Raw genomic sequence first — 17873 nt, forward strand, 5'->3', positions numbered from 1 at the left:
TAATTTATTGCTGTGATGGCAAAGCTGAACTTTCAGCAGCCAATACTGGAATTTTCAGTGTCAAATGATCCTTCAGAAATTATACTAATATGCTGATTAAAATGTGGTTAAGAAACAGTTGTGTTGCTTAATATTTATTGTGGAAACAGTGATAGATTTTTTAAAGGATTAATAGAAAGTTCAAATCAACAGCATTTTTGAAATCGAAAGATATCATGATATAAAAAAGCGATGATATGTAACGATGTAAACTATATCATTCACAATAGAGTTAGTTTTATCCAAGTATAATCTACCCAAAAATATAAATTGTCATCATTTATACCCTGATGTCTTTTTAAACCTATACGTTTTCTTTTAACTTCCAAACACAAATGAAGATATTTTTTATGAATTTTTTATTTCAGTCCCTCCATTTAAAGTCTATTCCTCTAAACTTCAAAGGTCCACAAAAAAGTCAAAGGTATCGTAAAAATAATCAATTTCGAAGTCTTCTGAAGAGACACAATGGCTTCATATGATGAACAGATTTACAATGACACGCATACTAAAGTAAACACGGATGTTTAAATGCTTTCGTGACGTGCAAATATATATATTTTTTGGGATGAACTAACCATTCCGTTTGGGAATATTAATTTTGACAAGAAAGATTCAAAGATTTATGGAGATTCACTGACATTACTACATTAAACTACTATATCTAATGTTGAATATAATATATAATAATGCAATGGGGGAATATTTGTGGGTCCTGATAATAAAATGATATGATAATAAAGTAATAATAATAAAATACGTCTTTATTTTGGCTTAAAATATCGCAATAGTATTGTATCGTGAGTTCATTATTGCAATTTGTAATGAATCATGACATAAGTGTATGGTTCCACCCCTACCATCCACCCACCATGATGAATGAACAGAGAGTAATACTGCAGGTTAGCAAATATGTACCGGCTTGAGCTGACTGAGAAGGCAGACTTTGCAGTTCCTCATTTCATGGAACTGAACAGTGATTCGTCCTTTAGGTGTGATGCGAGTCACAGTGCCCTCCCCATATTCCTCATGAACCACAGGTCCACCCAGGCGCAGACGGCCATCAATCCCACCAATGACCGCCAAAACAGCCATTAGGCTGCCCACAGCAGGGGCTTCTGCATTGGGGAGGTAGTCTTCAAGCACAGCCTGGTAGAAACACAGTATAGAAGAATTCAAAATCCTCTAGCCAGGACTCAATATATGGCACCTTAAGTCATCATTTTACAACATTACAATTGGGTGACTATTATTGAATATGATCAATTTCACTCATACCGCTTCAGTGTGTCTGCCTGCCATGACGTCGCTGATACCACTGAGCTGTGAGTTAATGTATTCATTTATTAGGCCATTCCATTGGCTAAGGGAATGAAGTATACGCAGTAAGGCCACTATTTCCTCTGCTAGGGTACTGCTGTGAGTGGCTGTCAGAGAGGCTTGAGGACGGGACTTCCTCCTGCGCATCGAACATTCTGTAAATCACAAAATGTAAAAAAAAATATATCCTGATATCAGCCTTTGCACTACCTCGAATCAAAGAATTTGAGCACAAAAAGTGAGAAAATACCACAGTGAGAAGAGCAAATAAATGTACAGTACCCCTGAGAAGAGGCAGATCTGAGGAACAAGTGCTGAGCAGACTTCCGAGGAACCCAAATAGTTTCTCCACCAGAAACTTCATATCCTGTGAGCGCTCGGTCTTATCCCAGGATGGTAATACTGCCTGTAGAAGCCGTAGGGCAAGAATCTGCAATGGGGTGCGGAGAGATTGATTAAAACATGGCACTAAATGGATCCTGTCAACAGCACTAATGTGTACCGCTCAGCTGCACTCATTTTAACCCTGTGGTACATATGAAACTTGTAGAATGACAATTTTACAGTAATGAGACAAGGAAAGCTCTCCTTCTCTAGGTAAACCTAAGCAGAACTCATGATGCCTGTTGTTAAATGAAACCAGAACAGTGCTGGCACCTGTCTTTGTAGTGTGACTGCAGTGAAGGACTGGTGGCCCTCCACGATGCGTATGAGCAGATTTATCCAGGCAGAGGAGCTCAAGGTACTGCACATCTGGGGCATGAGAGCTATACTGCGAATAAATCCCAGCGTGCACCAGCTCCTGTGCTGCTCAAGGGACACCAGCTTGTGAGACGAACAACCTAAAGAAGAGAGGGAGGAATGTGGTTGAAAGGACCCTATAAATATATATAACTACTATGTGACATTTAATTATTTGATATTATTAAAAAATAAACTGTTACCAGTCTTGTCATTGGCTCCGCTCTCCACCAGTATCCTAAGTTGACCACACAGAGTGCTAATGGCATCGACCTGCATCACCTCAGCATAAATCCCAGAGGATAGTGATAGTGTCTTCAACAGATTAACTGTACTGGTCAACATGATCGCAGTAGGGTGAACACTCTTCTCCATCACCTCCCCTTCTGAGAGAATACAAGAGAGGTATACATTCATAAATCAACATGACAAGGTCGAATACATTAAAATACCAAGATTAGGAAGTAATTGTTGTGTTATCTGGAATGCCAGAGCAGAGTGCAGCACTGACCTGTGTCATCCTCTGTGTCAGAGTCTTCTGTGGCAGGCTGGGTGGCAGGAGGCGGCTCGGCCAGTTTAAGGTCATACTTGCCCTCTTTGCCCATCCTGTAGGAATTGGTGCTGCTGGTATCCCACTGGACACGAATCCAGCCATCTTCTCCTAACTCCCCAATCACACGCCCTAGGCCTGGAGGTGGGCCATCCTAAAACAGACCATACAGGAACTTACAAGAAACTGACCTGCCATTGTCTTATCCACACTTCAGAATTCAAGTGTACACAAATGCAATGTTGAATTTAACACACCTGGTCTCCCCACTTCCAGTCAGGACCTCTCATCACCCTAGTGCCGATCTTCATCATAGCTGCCAACTCGGGGCCGGAGGCGGGGAGAGGGGTGGGGGTCGTCTCCTTCCTGGACTCCTCGAGAACTGTAGCAGAGTCTCCATGAGCTACAGAGCTAAGCTCCTCCTCACTGCTGTCAGAGCTGGGACCTGTGCAATACAATGGCGACACATTTTTAAGACTGGAAAAACTGGAAGCGAGAGCAACTCTGAGAAAACAAAAGGAAATGAACATCTGAACTCTCTTGCTATTATTAACATCCCCATTCGAGACACAATCACACTTGTGTTGATCACCTCCCAATTTACAACTCTCTCCCTTCCCCATCTCGTCTCTCTCTCATGCTGAGGTCACCTGAAATTCACCAAAAATCTATATGGTTTAATGTGAACAATTATCATACAACACTATACATGTTTGGTATCATTTGAAATGTCTCAGTGAGCCTGGTACAAAGGTCTCATCCCCAAATAAGTAAACCAAAAGGTAATAAAGTTTTTAAAAGTTTAGAGATATCTTGCTTACAGAAGAAGGTGGGTCTTTCATGCAAATAGCATCCTGCCCTCAAAAGATGTAAACTCTGGATACAGTGATTAATGCAAATTCCCATTGTTAGCATACAATTAGGTTTCTTTCTTGGTCTGGGTATATAAAGAAATGCAACAAGACAAGAGGCTCGGACCATTTGTAATGAAATCCGCCCGTAATGCGTATTACCCGAGTCAGGTACATCTTTTACTCTATCTCTGAGCATTTGATGTTATTGTATTGATTATCTTTGAACTGATTATGTAATTAGCACGATACATATATCTGACATAATAAATTGTTTACATTTGGATTTATTCTGACTTTGGAATTATAACAGTAACTTTAGTAGATTATGTTGTATCCATTGTTACCGCAAATCTCCATCCAGTTTTTAGTGGAGCATAGGGCTGGCTAATATTTGGCTAATATAAGTGTACTTGGTTTGTAAATCCGTTTAGGACAGCAAAATGCTGCTCACCCTTATCTCTGTTTAATGTAATGTTACTTTAATTAAGTGTACGTTGGAAACCATGGCATGACCAAACCAAAGCTACTATCAGGGATGTAATATTGGTCGGCTTATCTGTAGTCGTGGTAATGACCTCTGTCTAAAGAAAACATTACTTTAATTCAAGTGTATACAACCAAGGGGGCTATACAAAATATCTTGGATAGAGTAAGCATGAACGCGACCGTCTAAGGCCATGTCCACACTAATACGTTTTCGTTTGAATATATATTTTTCTCTCCGTTTTGGCCTTCCGTCCACACTGAGACAGCGTTTTAAGTCAACGAAAACGTAGCTTTTGGAATACGCTCTCCAAAGCGGATAAATTTGAAAACGCTTTTTTCGCGTTGTAGTGTGGACTGTGAAGCCAGAGGTATTTGAAAACGATGACATAAGTTTAGACATGTGATCCATGTTGTACCAATATATATTAATGTTTACCGGTATTGTGCTTGTTCTGTGCTATTCACTTTTACACTGTTGTTAAATATGTGTGACTTTGCACTCTTCATATCACAGTCCTGCATAGATGACTAAATTTACTCACATTTGCTGTCCTGCAGCAATACGGAGAGCAGTTGCGTTTTAGACCAAACATATGGTGACTGAGTGCGACCTGGACGCATCAGTGAATGGTGATTGAACAGTGATTGCTAAATTAAATTATCCTGTTAGAAGAATTGCGCGATAACTTTATTATTTATTATTCCATCTGTATCATCTCAGTGAGCTTTTGTGAAGTTTCACACATGCACAGTAAGGTGAATTTAGAAGTGTCTCATCCACACTGAAACGTCAGAAAACGCCTGAAAACACTAGTGTGGACAGAGCGTTTTTAAACGAAAACGCTGTTTTCAAATGTATCTGGATTAATGTAGACATAGCCTAAGACAGTGTTTGTCAACCCTGCTCCTGAAGGACCCCCAACACCGCACGTTTTCTTTGTCTCCCTAATCAAACACACCTGATTCAACTCATCAGCTCATTATCACATGGGTTAATGAGCTTGAGTGTTGGGGGTCCTTCAGGAGCAGGGTTGAGAAACACTGGTCTAAGATATTGGCCAATTACCTCTGTTTAGTGACCCAAAACTGATGAGTTTGTGATCGTGGGCCCACATAATATGAATGGCCGGTGTGAGGACCCTGTGCGACTTTGGCACCCGAATGAATGAGAATAATAAGAGTAAAGAGTTTAGCAGCACATTTGATTATTCTATTTAACTATTATATACGGTAATTGACCAATAACTCATTTGCATTCAAACCTAAATTCGAGGCTGTGATAAAATGGAGTCAGATAAAAGGTTAATTGGAATCAAATTACTTTGCCACGCAGAAAAGACAGTAACACACAGTAAACCTTCCCCCGCTTATCGGAAACTGTAGTTGGACCGATTGGGCAGGCCTTACACATTCATACCAAGAAATACAAACCACACTAAAAACTAGAAATAGAATCCCATCTAACCCTGTAGAACAGAACCCACATGATCCCATATAACTGAACCAATCTAACCCTATATAAGAGAGTCACACTGCCCTAGAAAATAAAGAGAGAAGGTGCTAACCAATGAGTCGGAGAACACTCTGGGTGAGGGCGAGGGTGCCGGAGTTCAGCAGGAGGCTGAGACTGTTGGCTCCGTGTTTGAGAGTGAGCATATGGAGCATGGCCAGCAGGAAGCGTGCCTGAGGGATGGTACCCAAACTGGGGCCTGCTGGGTTCTCATTAGTGATGGTCTGCAGAGGCACTGGCTGCACACCTGGAGGAGAGGAAACAACAATCAGTCAAATTAAAAAACAAAATACTCAGCTGTACAAAAAGTTCAGGGTCAATAAGATTTACTGTAAAAAAAAAACTAAAAAAAAAAAAATCAGGATCAATAAGATTTATTTAAAGAAATTAATACTTTTATTCAGAAAGGACACAAATTTGTTCAAAAGTAAAAGTAAAAATGATGTCCTTAATGTATTACGGTTTTCAAACATATTAAGCAGCAAAACTGTTTTCAATATTTATAAGAGAAAGAAATGTTTCTTGAGCACCAAATCAGCATTAGTGTTGTCAAAAGTACAGACTTTGGTACCAAGCCGATACTGAAATTTGATGCAGTTGTTGAGCAGAATCGTAAACCCCTCTGATTGACCATTGTGTTCATGCGCTCATCGAATATATCTGTGATTGGCTACAATGATCAACACACAGGAGCGTTTAAGCACATGAAAGTGTTTTGAAAGCGGGAGCGCTTTGAAGGCGGAACGGTCCACTGATAGACGCCTGCTTTCAAACGCTCCCGTGTGTATCTGTGTAAGACCTCAGTGAAGAGCGTCATTGAAGTACATTTACAACATGTTTTTGAATCGCTGATCATAGTAGCCATTGATGAGCATGTGAGCACAATGGGCAATCAGAGGCGTTTATGATTCCACTCAACAGCACTCAAAGCATCACATTTTTAAAATGTCATTACCGACTTGGTATGGAAGTCGGTACTTTTGACAACACTAATCAGCATATTAGAATGATTTCTGAGGGATCATATGGCTTCTGAAAATGAAGCTTTGCCATTACAGGAATAAATTACATTTAAAAAGATATTATTAAAATTTAAAACAACTTTTCTATTTTAACATTTAACAATCTTACTGTTTTGCTGTGTTTTTGATCAAATAAATGCGAAGCCTAAGAGGCTTCTCTCATTTTTTAAAACAAATCTAACCAACCCCAAACTTTTCTGTATAAAGATATTCTATTTTTTTATCTTTAAACTTACCCAGCTCCTTGAACTTGACACTGGCCTCTAACAAGATGTTGCGGATGTTCTGGATGGCCCAGGCATAGAGCTTACCGAACGTCACCTCCAGCAGCATTCGGTTGAATGGAGGAATGAGATCTACGTCCTTTAGACAGTCAGCCAGAGGCTCCCTATTGAAGCAAAGCAGATATTAAATGTAAACACAAGTCTGCTTAAAGTGCTATACATTGATAATATTTTGCACTTACCCAATATTGGTCCCTTCAGGTATGACCCTCTGCCAGCCACAGAGCATGGCATACTGTACGGAAGGCAGGAGGAAGTTTTTGGATGCCAGCTTAAGCATAGTGTCTATTCCCTCCAGCCGGACCTCAGCTCGCTCCAGCTGTTTAAGGAGGCATTTCCTCATCTTCTCCACGTCCAGTGGCTCCTCTTTCAGAGCAAACTCAACGATGGTGCTCATGAGGCTGGACTGAGAGAAGGAGCCATGAACGCTGTGTCTTAACCAGCGGTACTTCTGAACGCTGCCTATGGTGTTTAGCAGAGGCTGCCACTTATCCTGCTACAAGTTAAAGGACGCAAAGAATGTAATATATAGGGCTGTCAATCTATTGAATTTTTAATTACATGATATGCGTATTAATTAATTAAGTGTTTAATAATATTTGTAAAGAAAAGCTAAATAAAAATTATTTCAAACATGTCAAACATTTATAAAACTGTAATTTCAACTGAACAAGATGTTGTTGATGAAGAAGGCGTTTAAAGTAACTTTGAAAGGACAACTATAGATATATAACACATGCAAATAACACCTAGATGTCAGAGCAGCAGCGATGCAAGAGATATTTATAGATACAGCTGTGATAATCTCTGACAGATACGCATGATTCAATTAGAGAGAGAGAGAGAGATAGAGAGATAGAGAGAGAGCGAGAGAGAAAAGGCAAACCTTTGCAGATTTGACAGTTTGTTTCTTGTCCACAGGGGTGGGGTTGGTAGGAGCAGGCGGCTCCTCATTGGTCCCTTCCCTCTCCATCTTACACTCCTCCAGATCAGCTGACTCTGACTTCTTAGGCACTGAGAGATTAAGCGAAACATGCTATAATTACAGACTATATACATTTTACACTGAACATTTAAATTAACAGTTAGACTAGTTACCCCTCTTTTTGCGGCGGTCTCTGATCAGTTTCTGTGTGATCCTCTTCCAGCGAGGCTGAGAGCTCAGCAGCTTCAGTTTGGACACAATGGACAGGTCATTACTGACGGCAGGCCTGAGCTCATTAAACAGAAATCGCAGCCTCTCGATCACTGGGGCGCACACCTCTTTATAAGAACGGCCCTGCTCCTGGTGTGTCTGTACCACACAGGAAAGACCACAGAAGAGATGGTTAAAGAGGTCATTATGATGTAAATGACAAGGTGACATACCATGTTACACCTAAACACAGCCTAGACCTGGTATTAATATGCATTCAAATGTAAAACTACTGTAAAAGGTACTAAAAATAATATCCTGTAACCACTCATTTAAATTTTATCCTAAATGTGACAACTATTTAATATTCCAAGGAAACAGGTACAATAGAATACAATTATTTAGATTTGCTCTTTGCTCACTTTTATCAGAGAACACTTGGCCTGGTACACCATTCGACACACATCAATCACAGATTTGGGAAGGGACCTCTGTTTTCCCTGGTCTACACCCAAGGCATATTGATCAACAAGAGAGAGGGCAACATGACCTGCATAAGAAAACAGATTTTTACTATTAATAAATAAAAAAAATTAAAGGAAAATTTAAATAATAACAAAATTAGACAGTAACAATGAAACGTCAGTGCTAAGCTAGTGAGTAGGATTTCAGAAACTAAAACTATAACTATGAAGCAGCCGTCACCACTCAATTCAACAAACACTTTCTAAGTTACCAAGGTCCTGGTGCTTGAGAAGGCAGCAGAGCAGCAGGCGGCCCACTTCCTCTACAGGATGTTCCAGTGGAAAAGTGATGGGAGTGATGAGATGGTACTGTTTACAGCACCGCTCGATTTGGCATAAAAAGTCCTGCAGCAAATAAGAAAGAATCCAACATCAACCATCAGAACATATGATGCAGTATCTGTTCTGATAAACAATTTGACAGTGAAATCTTAGGGAATGGGCTGTATAATAAATAATGCTAAATAAAGAGATATATAAATTATAGTCTTTCCCTGTGTATGACCTTCACAGTGTGGTCCTGGGTGGTGTTGTCAGCGATGGCTTGCAGAAAGGGCTGGGCGTGATCACTCAGAGTGATTCTGCGGCAGTAGAGTTTGGCTTTGTCTGGAGTGGTGGTCCCTGGAGAGCTGCAGTGGTCCTCGTCCTTCTCTTCATTATAATTATAGTGGATCTGACTCGTCTGAAGACCACCGAAGAAAATAGATGACTGGAGCCATTCTGAAAGGTAGAATGAGTATAAACGGTTAAACTTTTTTTTTTAATTGTGTTTGTTTATATATATATATATATTTTAATTAATAAAAAAATATATTTTTATTTGTATCTTTATTTTTGAAGCACTACTGACAGATTAGCAATATCATAACTCACTGGCACATTCTAACTCTATGCGAGAGAGAGGGGTGCTCATAGCCAGATACGAGGCATGTAGCCCCAGCAGGAGACCCAGGTTCCTCTCAGCATCTATAAGAGGTGAGGACAGACTGCTCAGGTCAGGCGTTGTCACCATTTCTTGGTTGGGCTGGACAAACATAGAACCAACAAGAACAAGAAAAATGAAGTCCAAACATTCTTAGAATAAAGTGGGTTAAAACTGGTGAATACTAAAGTCAGACAGACCTCCATATACTGGCCCACACAGAAAGCTTGCATGGACTCTCTGGTGTCTTCAAACTGAAGAGCAGCCTCTAAAGCTACCACAGGATCGTCTCCAGCAAACTGGGCTGTGGAAGAAAAACAGATGACAAGCAACTTACAAAACTCTTATTTGAAAATTAATTTCAAGTAAAAGGTTTCGGGCATTTTTGTTACATGTTTGCTATACCGAGGATGCTGTTCCCGGTTAGAGTCTGAGCCTGGAAGTCTTTAATATCATAGACCTTCCCATCAATGACAGTCCAGAAGCCACCATCTTTATTATGATTCTCCAGGTCAGCTTTGCGGATAAGTGACACTTCCTCGTTGTTCTTTGAGCTCGGCCCATTGAAAAAGAAACCTGAAAAGAAAGCGGTTTACAGATAATTGTGCATCACTGCTCTACATTCATTATACTGTGCATTCCTGTTCTAATATATTTATTCTTTAGTAAATATTGTTACACTCCATACACTTGGTGTAACTCATTTGCTAACATATTTTTTTATATATTTTTAAATTTAAAATAGGATTGGATGGGATTCAAGCCTAACTCAACTATACAATCAGATTCTCTAGTTAATGAAAGAAGTGCATGGGTGGATTTCTCTCATACCCATGAGCCCAGGCCATGCAAGATCCTCGTTATCATCTCTCTCTGTACCAGGGGCGAGATGGTTAAAACGGTCCAGGTGCTCCAGTAGAGCAGCGAGCAGAGGAATGGATCCAGTCTCCTGCATTAGGCCAGCATCATGGGTCAGCAGCAGCACAATGGACACGATCAACTCTGGTAGCAAAACACCTGGAAGATGAAGGAACAGGATGGTTGGCAAATATGAATATATCCAAAATTATATTCATCTCATTGAATATGCAAATATAATGTTACAAACTATTGCCTTTATATTTTGTAGGACATGATTTTGAAAGAATTTTCACGTGAGGTACTAATTCTAATAACTCTCAAACCAAATAAAGTGCAAATTGGACGTTAATGACATCAAATTTCATTTCAGGCATGTCTTCTGAACAACTTTCATGATGTCAAACCCTTTAGAAGGAAGAGATTGAAATGTAAGGCATTTTCCAATAAAAATTCTCTGCAACACTATACCCCTCAAATCAAATACAATATATTCCCTTTTAAGGATTCAACATCATGACATTTAAAAAAAGAAATAAAGAAAAGAAATAGACTTCAGAAGAAAAAATAACAGCAGACAGGTCTGGAATAACATGAGGGTCAGTTAGGCCGTGTGTCCACCAAAGCGTTTTTAGCCACCTGAAAACGCTAGGCGCTCTGCTGAAAACGCCGAGCTGCGGGCGCTTGAGAGCGTTTTGGCAGCGCAGTTTTTTTTTCAGTTGAGACGCATCGTTGCTATGATACAGAATATCCGTTGGTCCGTGTGGTATTAGTCCCGCCCCTCCTCCACTGTGATTGGACGTTGGCTAAAAAGTGACAGTGATGAGCGCTGCGTTTTACCTAAAGTTGAACATTCTTCAACTCTCGGCGACCTGTAAAAAACGCCGAGCGCTCAGCACTTGAGCGTTAAATACTCGCTCAGCGCCTCGTTACGCTCCTGGCGTTCTAAAAACGCTGCGTTCCTATTGACAACAATAGAAAAATAAAGCCAGCAGCGTGAAAAAACGCTTTGGTGGACACACGGCCTTAATCATATTCAGAACTTAAATAGAATTTTCCTTTAATGTCAGAATTGTTCTAAAGCTTTATATAGTAATGATTAATGTTATAGGTTAACATGAAAAAGCATATTCACCAGTGAGATCTCCCTCAAGGACACGTGCCACCTCTGCAAAGTGACGATGGCTGATGAGGGCGATGCTGGTGGCCACAGGAAGGATATCCCCAATGTGTGTGCACAGCAAAGCCATGTACTTCTTCAAAAGAGATCCTACTCCCAGAATCTCTGAGTGACTCAAAGCTGTGACAATGAGAGATACTGTTGACTTGATACTCAAATGGTGGCTTCCATAACAAAACCCCTGGTCATAAGGCCACGGTCCAAAAAAAGTTATTCTACTTACTGTATCCTCCCACACCCACAGTGCCATTGACACCAACATACAACTTGCAGACCAACAGCCTCTGAAAGCGCAGCAGTAGGTCCAGAGAGGCCGAGCGCTCCTTGCTGACCTGCTCCGTGTCTTGGCAGTTTGAGATGCGTCGTGCCACATCTTTAAGACGAGCTATAGTCTGCGAAGCAATGTTCCTACAGAACAAAACACAAGAGTTACTACAGGCTATACACCAGAAGTAGCCAGTTCAGTTAAGTCTCTGCAGTACCTGAGCAACTGTTGGACCAGCTGGACCAATGGGAGGCTCTGTTTGTTGGCAGACTCATAGATGCCAGTGTTGATCAGGTCTTTGTCCAGTGTAGTGCGACACCGATGCAGTGAGGAAGCACTGGCTTCCTGCTCATCGATCTCCTTCTCTTTCTGTGCCTCCTTCTTCGCCTCAATATCCTAATTGAAGATAAACAGAAATTAATTAACTGGAAAGTCAAAACAAAACAAAAAATTTACACGTTTTGGATAACGGATTACATTATTTAAAATGTTTATTATTTTTGACACTTTCCCCTCAGGGTTCATGAATCTGTTTCCTCCTCTGTCTGTTTTTTGGCAGCACTGTGTTGAGTGTTGCAGATATAAGGCATGAAAGGTGAATAAATGATGAAGTGACTAATGAATAAAACATGCTGACCTGGATCTCGGCCGTGATGGCAGCGTTCAAAGCGGACTCCAGCCCTCCATCCGCCATCAGACTACTAACCAAGAGGTCGATCATGAAGCGACGGCCAGGACTTACACCCATCTCATTAGCAGAAGCTAAAAACACAGAAATGCTTTTGACCATCAAAGTTGTACAGGAAAAAATCATCACCTTTTAATTTATTTATTTTGGGCTTTTTTGCACATCTCAACAGATGTTTCTAGATGTAAACCAGCCAATTTGACATATGTATATATATACAGGGGTGCACATAACTTTTTCAGTGAGTTACTCAGGTGAGTACCAGACGATAGTGTTTGGTACTCACCCCATATGTAGCGTGGCCACAGCTGTCAATCATGACGTCACATTCCCGTTTTATAGCATAAAATAACTAACTAAAACCAAACTAATTTAACACTTAAATTTATATCACCGTGAAAAAAAAAACCCGCCCTAAAATGCTAAACACCTTTGGAAAAAATTTATTTAAAGTATTATTTGATTGTTCAGATATATTTATTTGTATAAATTAAATATAATGAATCCTTATTAAAGATATTAAAGAGCAGTGAATTTTCTCTTTTTATTTTGTTGTTTGATCAATATTAAGTGTACAGAAGGCATTAGGTTTATTACGCACTGTCACTTTAAGACCGAGTGTGCAGATCCAATTGCACTGATGCATTGTACATTCTGTAAAGACATGACCGACTGTGTTTACGTGAATACTGTCCAAAACGGACATTTAGACATAATGTTGTGTGTATTTGTCCATTCAGACGCGAAAGAGAGCTCAATTCAGTCCTTGCGCGCAGCGCGCTGTCTGCAGAACTGCACGCTTCGGGTCGCGCGCGCGCGTGTGCGTGTATATGTGTGTGTGTGTGTCTCTGTGTGTGTTCGCACAGAAAAACATACCGAATAAAGCTCTCGTCGTCACTCTTATTCAGATCTATCCATGTCTGCAGTCTCTTTATCACAAACGTTTACATTTTTTAATGATTTGAGACATGCATCAAGCGCATGCCAACTCGTGTGCGGCCGGGTAGATCAGCACGTTACAATTCAAATGTGCGCATCTTCCACAAACGCAAATCAGTTCTGACTGGATCTCTTCCCCAATCGTCCCTCCCTAATTTCCGTCTAGTTTTTATTCGTTGACGCGGTTGTCATTTAAAACGGAGTTTTATTTAGTTTTCGTCTGTGAAAAAATTATATAAACACTGCCTAGGTTCCATTTTGGTGACAGTTACCCTTAAAGTACGCAAAGGCGCGTAGTAACACAAGTGGCATTACGCATTCCTGATTTTTGTCGCGCATGCGTACCTGCGTACCAGTTATGTGCACCCCTGTATATATATGTATATGTATATATATATATATATATATATATATATATATATATATATATATATGATAAAGGTATAAAAATAAATAGCATCAGCAGTTTTCCAAGCACTGACCTGCATTGGGCAGCAGTGAGGACAGGGCTCTTGCTCTTTCCTCCGCAGTGGGCAGTAACACTGACCAGCCACTCTGAAGAACGGCCTGGGCAGCCGCCTGCACTGTGTTTAGCACCCCAGCGTTGCTGGCCAGTGTCACCACCGTCTGCTTGAGGTTATTAAGCAGCCCACTGCCCAGGCCCAGACCCAGCTCCTCAGGATCCACCTGGTTACTGATGGCTGCATGGAGCTGAAATATAAATATAATATTGAATATAATGGTTTTCATTCCCAAGGGAACTATCCCTTTAATAAGGACACATGCTCTACCATTCAAATTGTTGTTTTAGAATATATAAACACAAATTATGTCATTCAAATGGAAAAAGGCTGAAAGTTTAGATGACTGACCTGTAGTCTGAGTAGGTTGAGAGCGGCCACAACCATGCATTCTTTCTCCTGTGGCGGTGGCCAATCAGAGCTGCCGTCCATGCCCTCGCTGACCTGCCGCAGAAGCAGGTCCAGCTGGTCGAATGTCATAGTGCATACGTCCACCACAAATGGTACGCGGAGGCCCACGGACCACTCAGAGCATGACGACCATGCAAAACTCTGACACACAGAAAATATGAAAGATAATAAGCGTGCACAGTTAAAGGCAGTGTACAAGGCATCACATCTTGGTGACTGACTGGTTATACCTGGCCAGGGCCACAGGAGATGCCCACTATGTGTTTGGAGTTGAGCCCCGGCAGGGCTTTAGGTTGCTTCTTATTGGAGAAGAGCGTGTCAAAGTGCTGTAGTTTATCATTACTTCCCCAGCTGTGCACCTCCCCTTCTTCGGTGAGGGCCAGGCAGTGTGTAGAGCCAACCGCTACATCCACCACCCTCTTACCTAAATTGACAATTAACGAATATTAAGAGCAAACTTTACATTAAATGCAGATGAAAACAGATGACCAAGCATGAAATGGATTTTGCACACTACTTCCATAATGTAACATTTACAGGTGAAACCTGAAGGACAGGAGAGTGTTTGTTAAAAGTGGCCACTCCATACCACAATGGAGCCAACTTGACTGCGATTTAGCAGATTACTCCCCTCGGGAAACAGTCAGCTCTCAAATTTTGAGGAGGTGCTTTGACCAAGATGCAGAGGCCCAAGGTCACGTTCACCCAGCATCTCGACATAACCGAATGGGAATACTGCTTTAAGTCATCCACTATTTGCTATTAATGGCATAACCTTTATTATATTAAAGGGCACCTATTATGGAATTTTGAAATTTACCTTTCATGTAGTGTGTAACATAGATCTAAGTGAACAAAAACATCCTGCAAAGTTTGAAATATGAAAGTGCACCGTATATAAAGTTATTGTCTTTCAAAAGTAAGAGTCGACTCGGAGTCATTTTTATGAATCGTTAGAAGACCGAAGCTTTTTCTCTGACTAGATGACGTCAACTTGTCAAGTTATTTGAATACGATACGCCCACTTATTGCGCTCCAAGGCCAGGGAAAATATCATGGCGACGAGACGCTGTGTTCTGAAGTGCGACTCAAAAGCAAACTTTTTTCATCTGCCCAAGGAGGAGCATTTGAAGACTAAGTGGCTACAATTCATATATACAACTATACCACAGAAGTATAGTCCGAGCCTTGTGCTTTGCTCGCGCCATTTTGAAGACGATTGCTTTATCAACTTAAATGCAATCAAACTTGGATTCGCGAGCCGGCTGATATTGAAGGAAGGTTCAGTTCCAAGTGTATTTGCATCAGCTTCCTCCTCCGTATCACAACCTGTAAGTGTTATTAATAATTGTTGCTTTTATGTTTTATGTAGCATGATTAATAATTATTTTGTTTGTTGTGTAAGCACCGTTTAGCTTCTAGGTCTTCAATGACAATTGTATTGAGATATGTGAAGTGTTTGTCGTTGTTTTCGGAGTTGTCTTAAAGAATAGAGTAATACCTCGTAGTAACGTAACTGCATTTTTTTTTGTTTTGTTTTTTGTAAAAACGTTTATGCATCAAATGTTTATGCATCGGGCTAACGCAAACAAAGACTGATTGTGCTTTTACAATATGAACTCTGGGCTATGCTCGCTAACATAACATTAAATTCGTTATCTTATTTTTTGTTTTTTACTATAAACTACAAAGCAGTGGACTATAATCATTATTATAACACAATTTAATTGATAAAAGCATCATTGTACTCCGTGTTAAACAATAAGTATTATCTATGTAAACACTGCTGGGTCATCTGACCAATCAACGCAGATTAGCGTCGCGCAAGGAGGGGTTTGGAAAAATGAGTCGTTGAACGAATCATTTGGGAGTCGGTGAGCAAATCAGGTAAAAATAAATGCATATTATACGACAACAAAAGTGTTTTTTGTCATTGCATGCACGTAAAACTGTTGTTGGGGACTCCCAAAACAACATTAGGAACATTTTAAATGTCATAATAGGTGCCCTTTAATGTTAAACAGCATAGAGTTTTTATAATTTATAATTCAGCAGTAGGGGGCGCATACACTCATGATGTGTAAGCAAGAGGGAGATTTGAAGGAAGACTGTAGTTAAGTGAAAAGGTCAGAGTATTATCACTGGAAAAAGAAGGGTTATGATCAAGCAAAAGCTTTAGGACCCGCTTTCCAGCATTGGAGAGACCAAAGCGGGTTTTTAAAACCTGAAATGTATATTTTGTGAAAACAATGGTTGAAAGCAAAGGAAAATGCTATGTACCTTGCAGACTGTCAAGCAGTTTGGGATAGCGGACATGTTCGTCAGTGCCGTGGCCGAGTCTTTGATTGTCTCCTTTGCCCCAGGTGTACACCTGTCCATCTTTAGTAAGAGCTACAGAGAACTGGCTCCCGCAGCACACCTTCAAAATATCCAAATCCTGCAGCTTTTCCACAAGTTTTGGCGTTTTACATCCATCACTACCCCCACGGCCGAGTTTACCGTAGTCCCCATCACCCCATGACCATACCTGACCTGTAGAGAGTAAGAGAGAGAAATATGATCATATCATCCACTCATCATCTTAAAACCACTGCTGAAAGTGCTCTTTTCAGATGTCATACCATTCTCAGTCACAGCAAGGGTCTGAGCATCCCCACTTCCACAAGCCACATCAATCACCTTAAGCCCCTTTAAAGCGGTTACCAGCATGGGAGTGGTCTGGTCCTCACTGGAGCCTTTAGAAACAAGGTAAACAACATTTCACATTGTCCTGAGGTAAGATTCTACATGTCTTGGTATAAACAGCAGTGGATTTTAGCTGGATTTATACTGTAGATATTACCATGGCCCAGCCTGCCGTAGTTTCCCCGGCCCCATGTATACAACTCTCCATCTGCGGTGATCGCTGCACTGTACGTGCTGCCACATGCAATGTGCATGACTTGCTTCCCCGTCGGCCTCCCTGTGAATACTGCAATCATGGTGGGTTCCTCTAAATACCTGTAGAAACAAGAAATATACAACAAATCACACATAAATTGTAAAAAAGAATGAAAAATAAAAAATATATTTTTTTATATTACATATGTATTTTACTTTCTGGAATGCTTTATTTTGATTGGTCAAATCACAACACTGAATGGTCAAATATTTTCATAATTAATGCTAAACTGTATTACACTCTCCATGGCAACATACCAGCACTTGGCCTTAGAAGACTTTTTTTATATACATTTTCCCCCCCTTGAACATGACACGCTTTTTAAGCTGCAATATCGTTTAAAAGTTTGAGGTAATCGTTTTAAATAAATATTTTTATTTAATAAAGATTAATTAAATAAATCAAAATTCAGAGTAAAGACATGTATAATGTTACAAAATATTTATTTTCCAAATAAATGATAATGAACAATGAGCACCAAAGAATATTATAATGATTTCAGAAGCTTTCAAATTTAGCTTTGCCATCACAGGAATACATTAAATTTTAAAATAAATCTAAATATTTTATTATTTTAAATTGTAATATTTCACAATTTTACTGTATTTTTTAACAAATAAAATGTAGTCCTGGTGAGCATTAAAAGACATTTAAACATTTAAAAGATGCAGACACCATTTTTT

The 17873-nt window shown here is 40.1% G+C and overlaps 1 protein-coding gene across 2 annotated transcripts in view; it reads right to left on the reverse strand.

The window, feature by feature from the left end:
* The window catches only part of herc2 (HECT and RLD domain containing E3 ubiquitin protein ligase 2), a 64936-nt gene that overhangs the window by 28259 nt on the left and 18804 nt on the right, over nt 1–17873 (reverse strand). For both annotated transcript variants that reach the window (XM_079628823.1, XM_079628824.1), the window contains exons 13-41: nt 17092–17249; nt 16871–16984; nt 16530–16781; nt 14480–14673; nt 14190–14390; nt 13800–14028; nt 12328–12452; nt 11908–12086; nt 11649–11833; nt 11381–11545; nt 10219–10404; nt 9793–9963; nt 9588–9691; nt 9339–9489; nt 8971–9185; nt 8678–8810; nt 8364–8491; nt 7905–8100; nt 7693–7820; nt 6989–7302; nt 6759–6910; nt 5556–5747; nt 2908–3095; nt 2612–2804; nt 2304–2486; nt 2017–2201; nt 1642–1789; nt 1318–1514; nt 958–1188 (exon numbers count right to left, since the gene is read on the reverse strand). In XM_079628823.1, the coding sequence (XP_079484949.1) occupies nt 958–1188; nt 1318–1514; nt 1642–1789; nt 2017–2201; nt 2304–2486; nt 2612–2804; nt 2908–3095; nt 5556–5747; nt 6759–6910; nt 6989–7302; nt 7693–7820; nt 7905–8100; nt 8364–8491; nt 8678–8810; nt 8971–9185; nt 9339–9489; nt 9588–9691; nt 9793–9963; nt 10219–10404; nt 11381–11545; nt 11649–11833; nt 11908–12086; nt 12328–12452; nt 13800–14028; nt 14190–14390; nt 14480–14673; nt 16530–16781; nt 16871–16984; nt 17092–17249 (5197 nt within the window). The remainder of the gene's footprint in view (nt 1–957; nt 1189–1317; nt 1515–1641; nt 1790–2016; nt 2202–2303; nt 2487–2611; nt 2805–2907; nt 3096–5555; nt 5748–6758; nt 6911–6988; nt 7303–7692; nt 7821–7904; nt 8101–8363; nt 8492–8677; nt 8811–8970; nt 9186–9338; nt 9490–9587; nt 9692–9792; nt 9964–10218; nt 10405–11380; nt 11546–11648; nt 11834–11907; nt 12087–12327; nt 12453–13799; nt 14029–14189; nt 14391–14479; nt 14674–16529; nt 16782–16870; nt 16985–17091; nt 17250–17873) is intronic.

The sequence above is a fragment of the Phoxinus phoxinus genome (assembly GCF_949152265.1).
Source record: "Phoxinus phoxinus genome assembly, chromosome: 11".
Taxonomy (NCBI): Eukaryota; Metazoa; Chordata; class Actinopteri; order Cypriniformes; family Leuciscidae; genus Phoxinus; species Phoxinus phoxinus.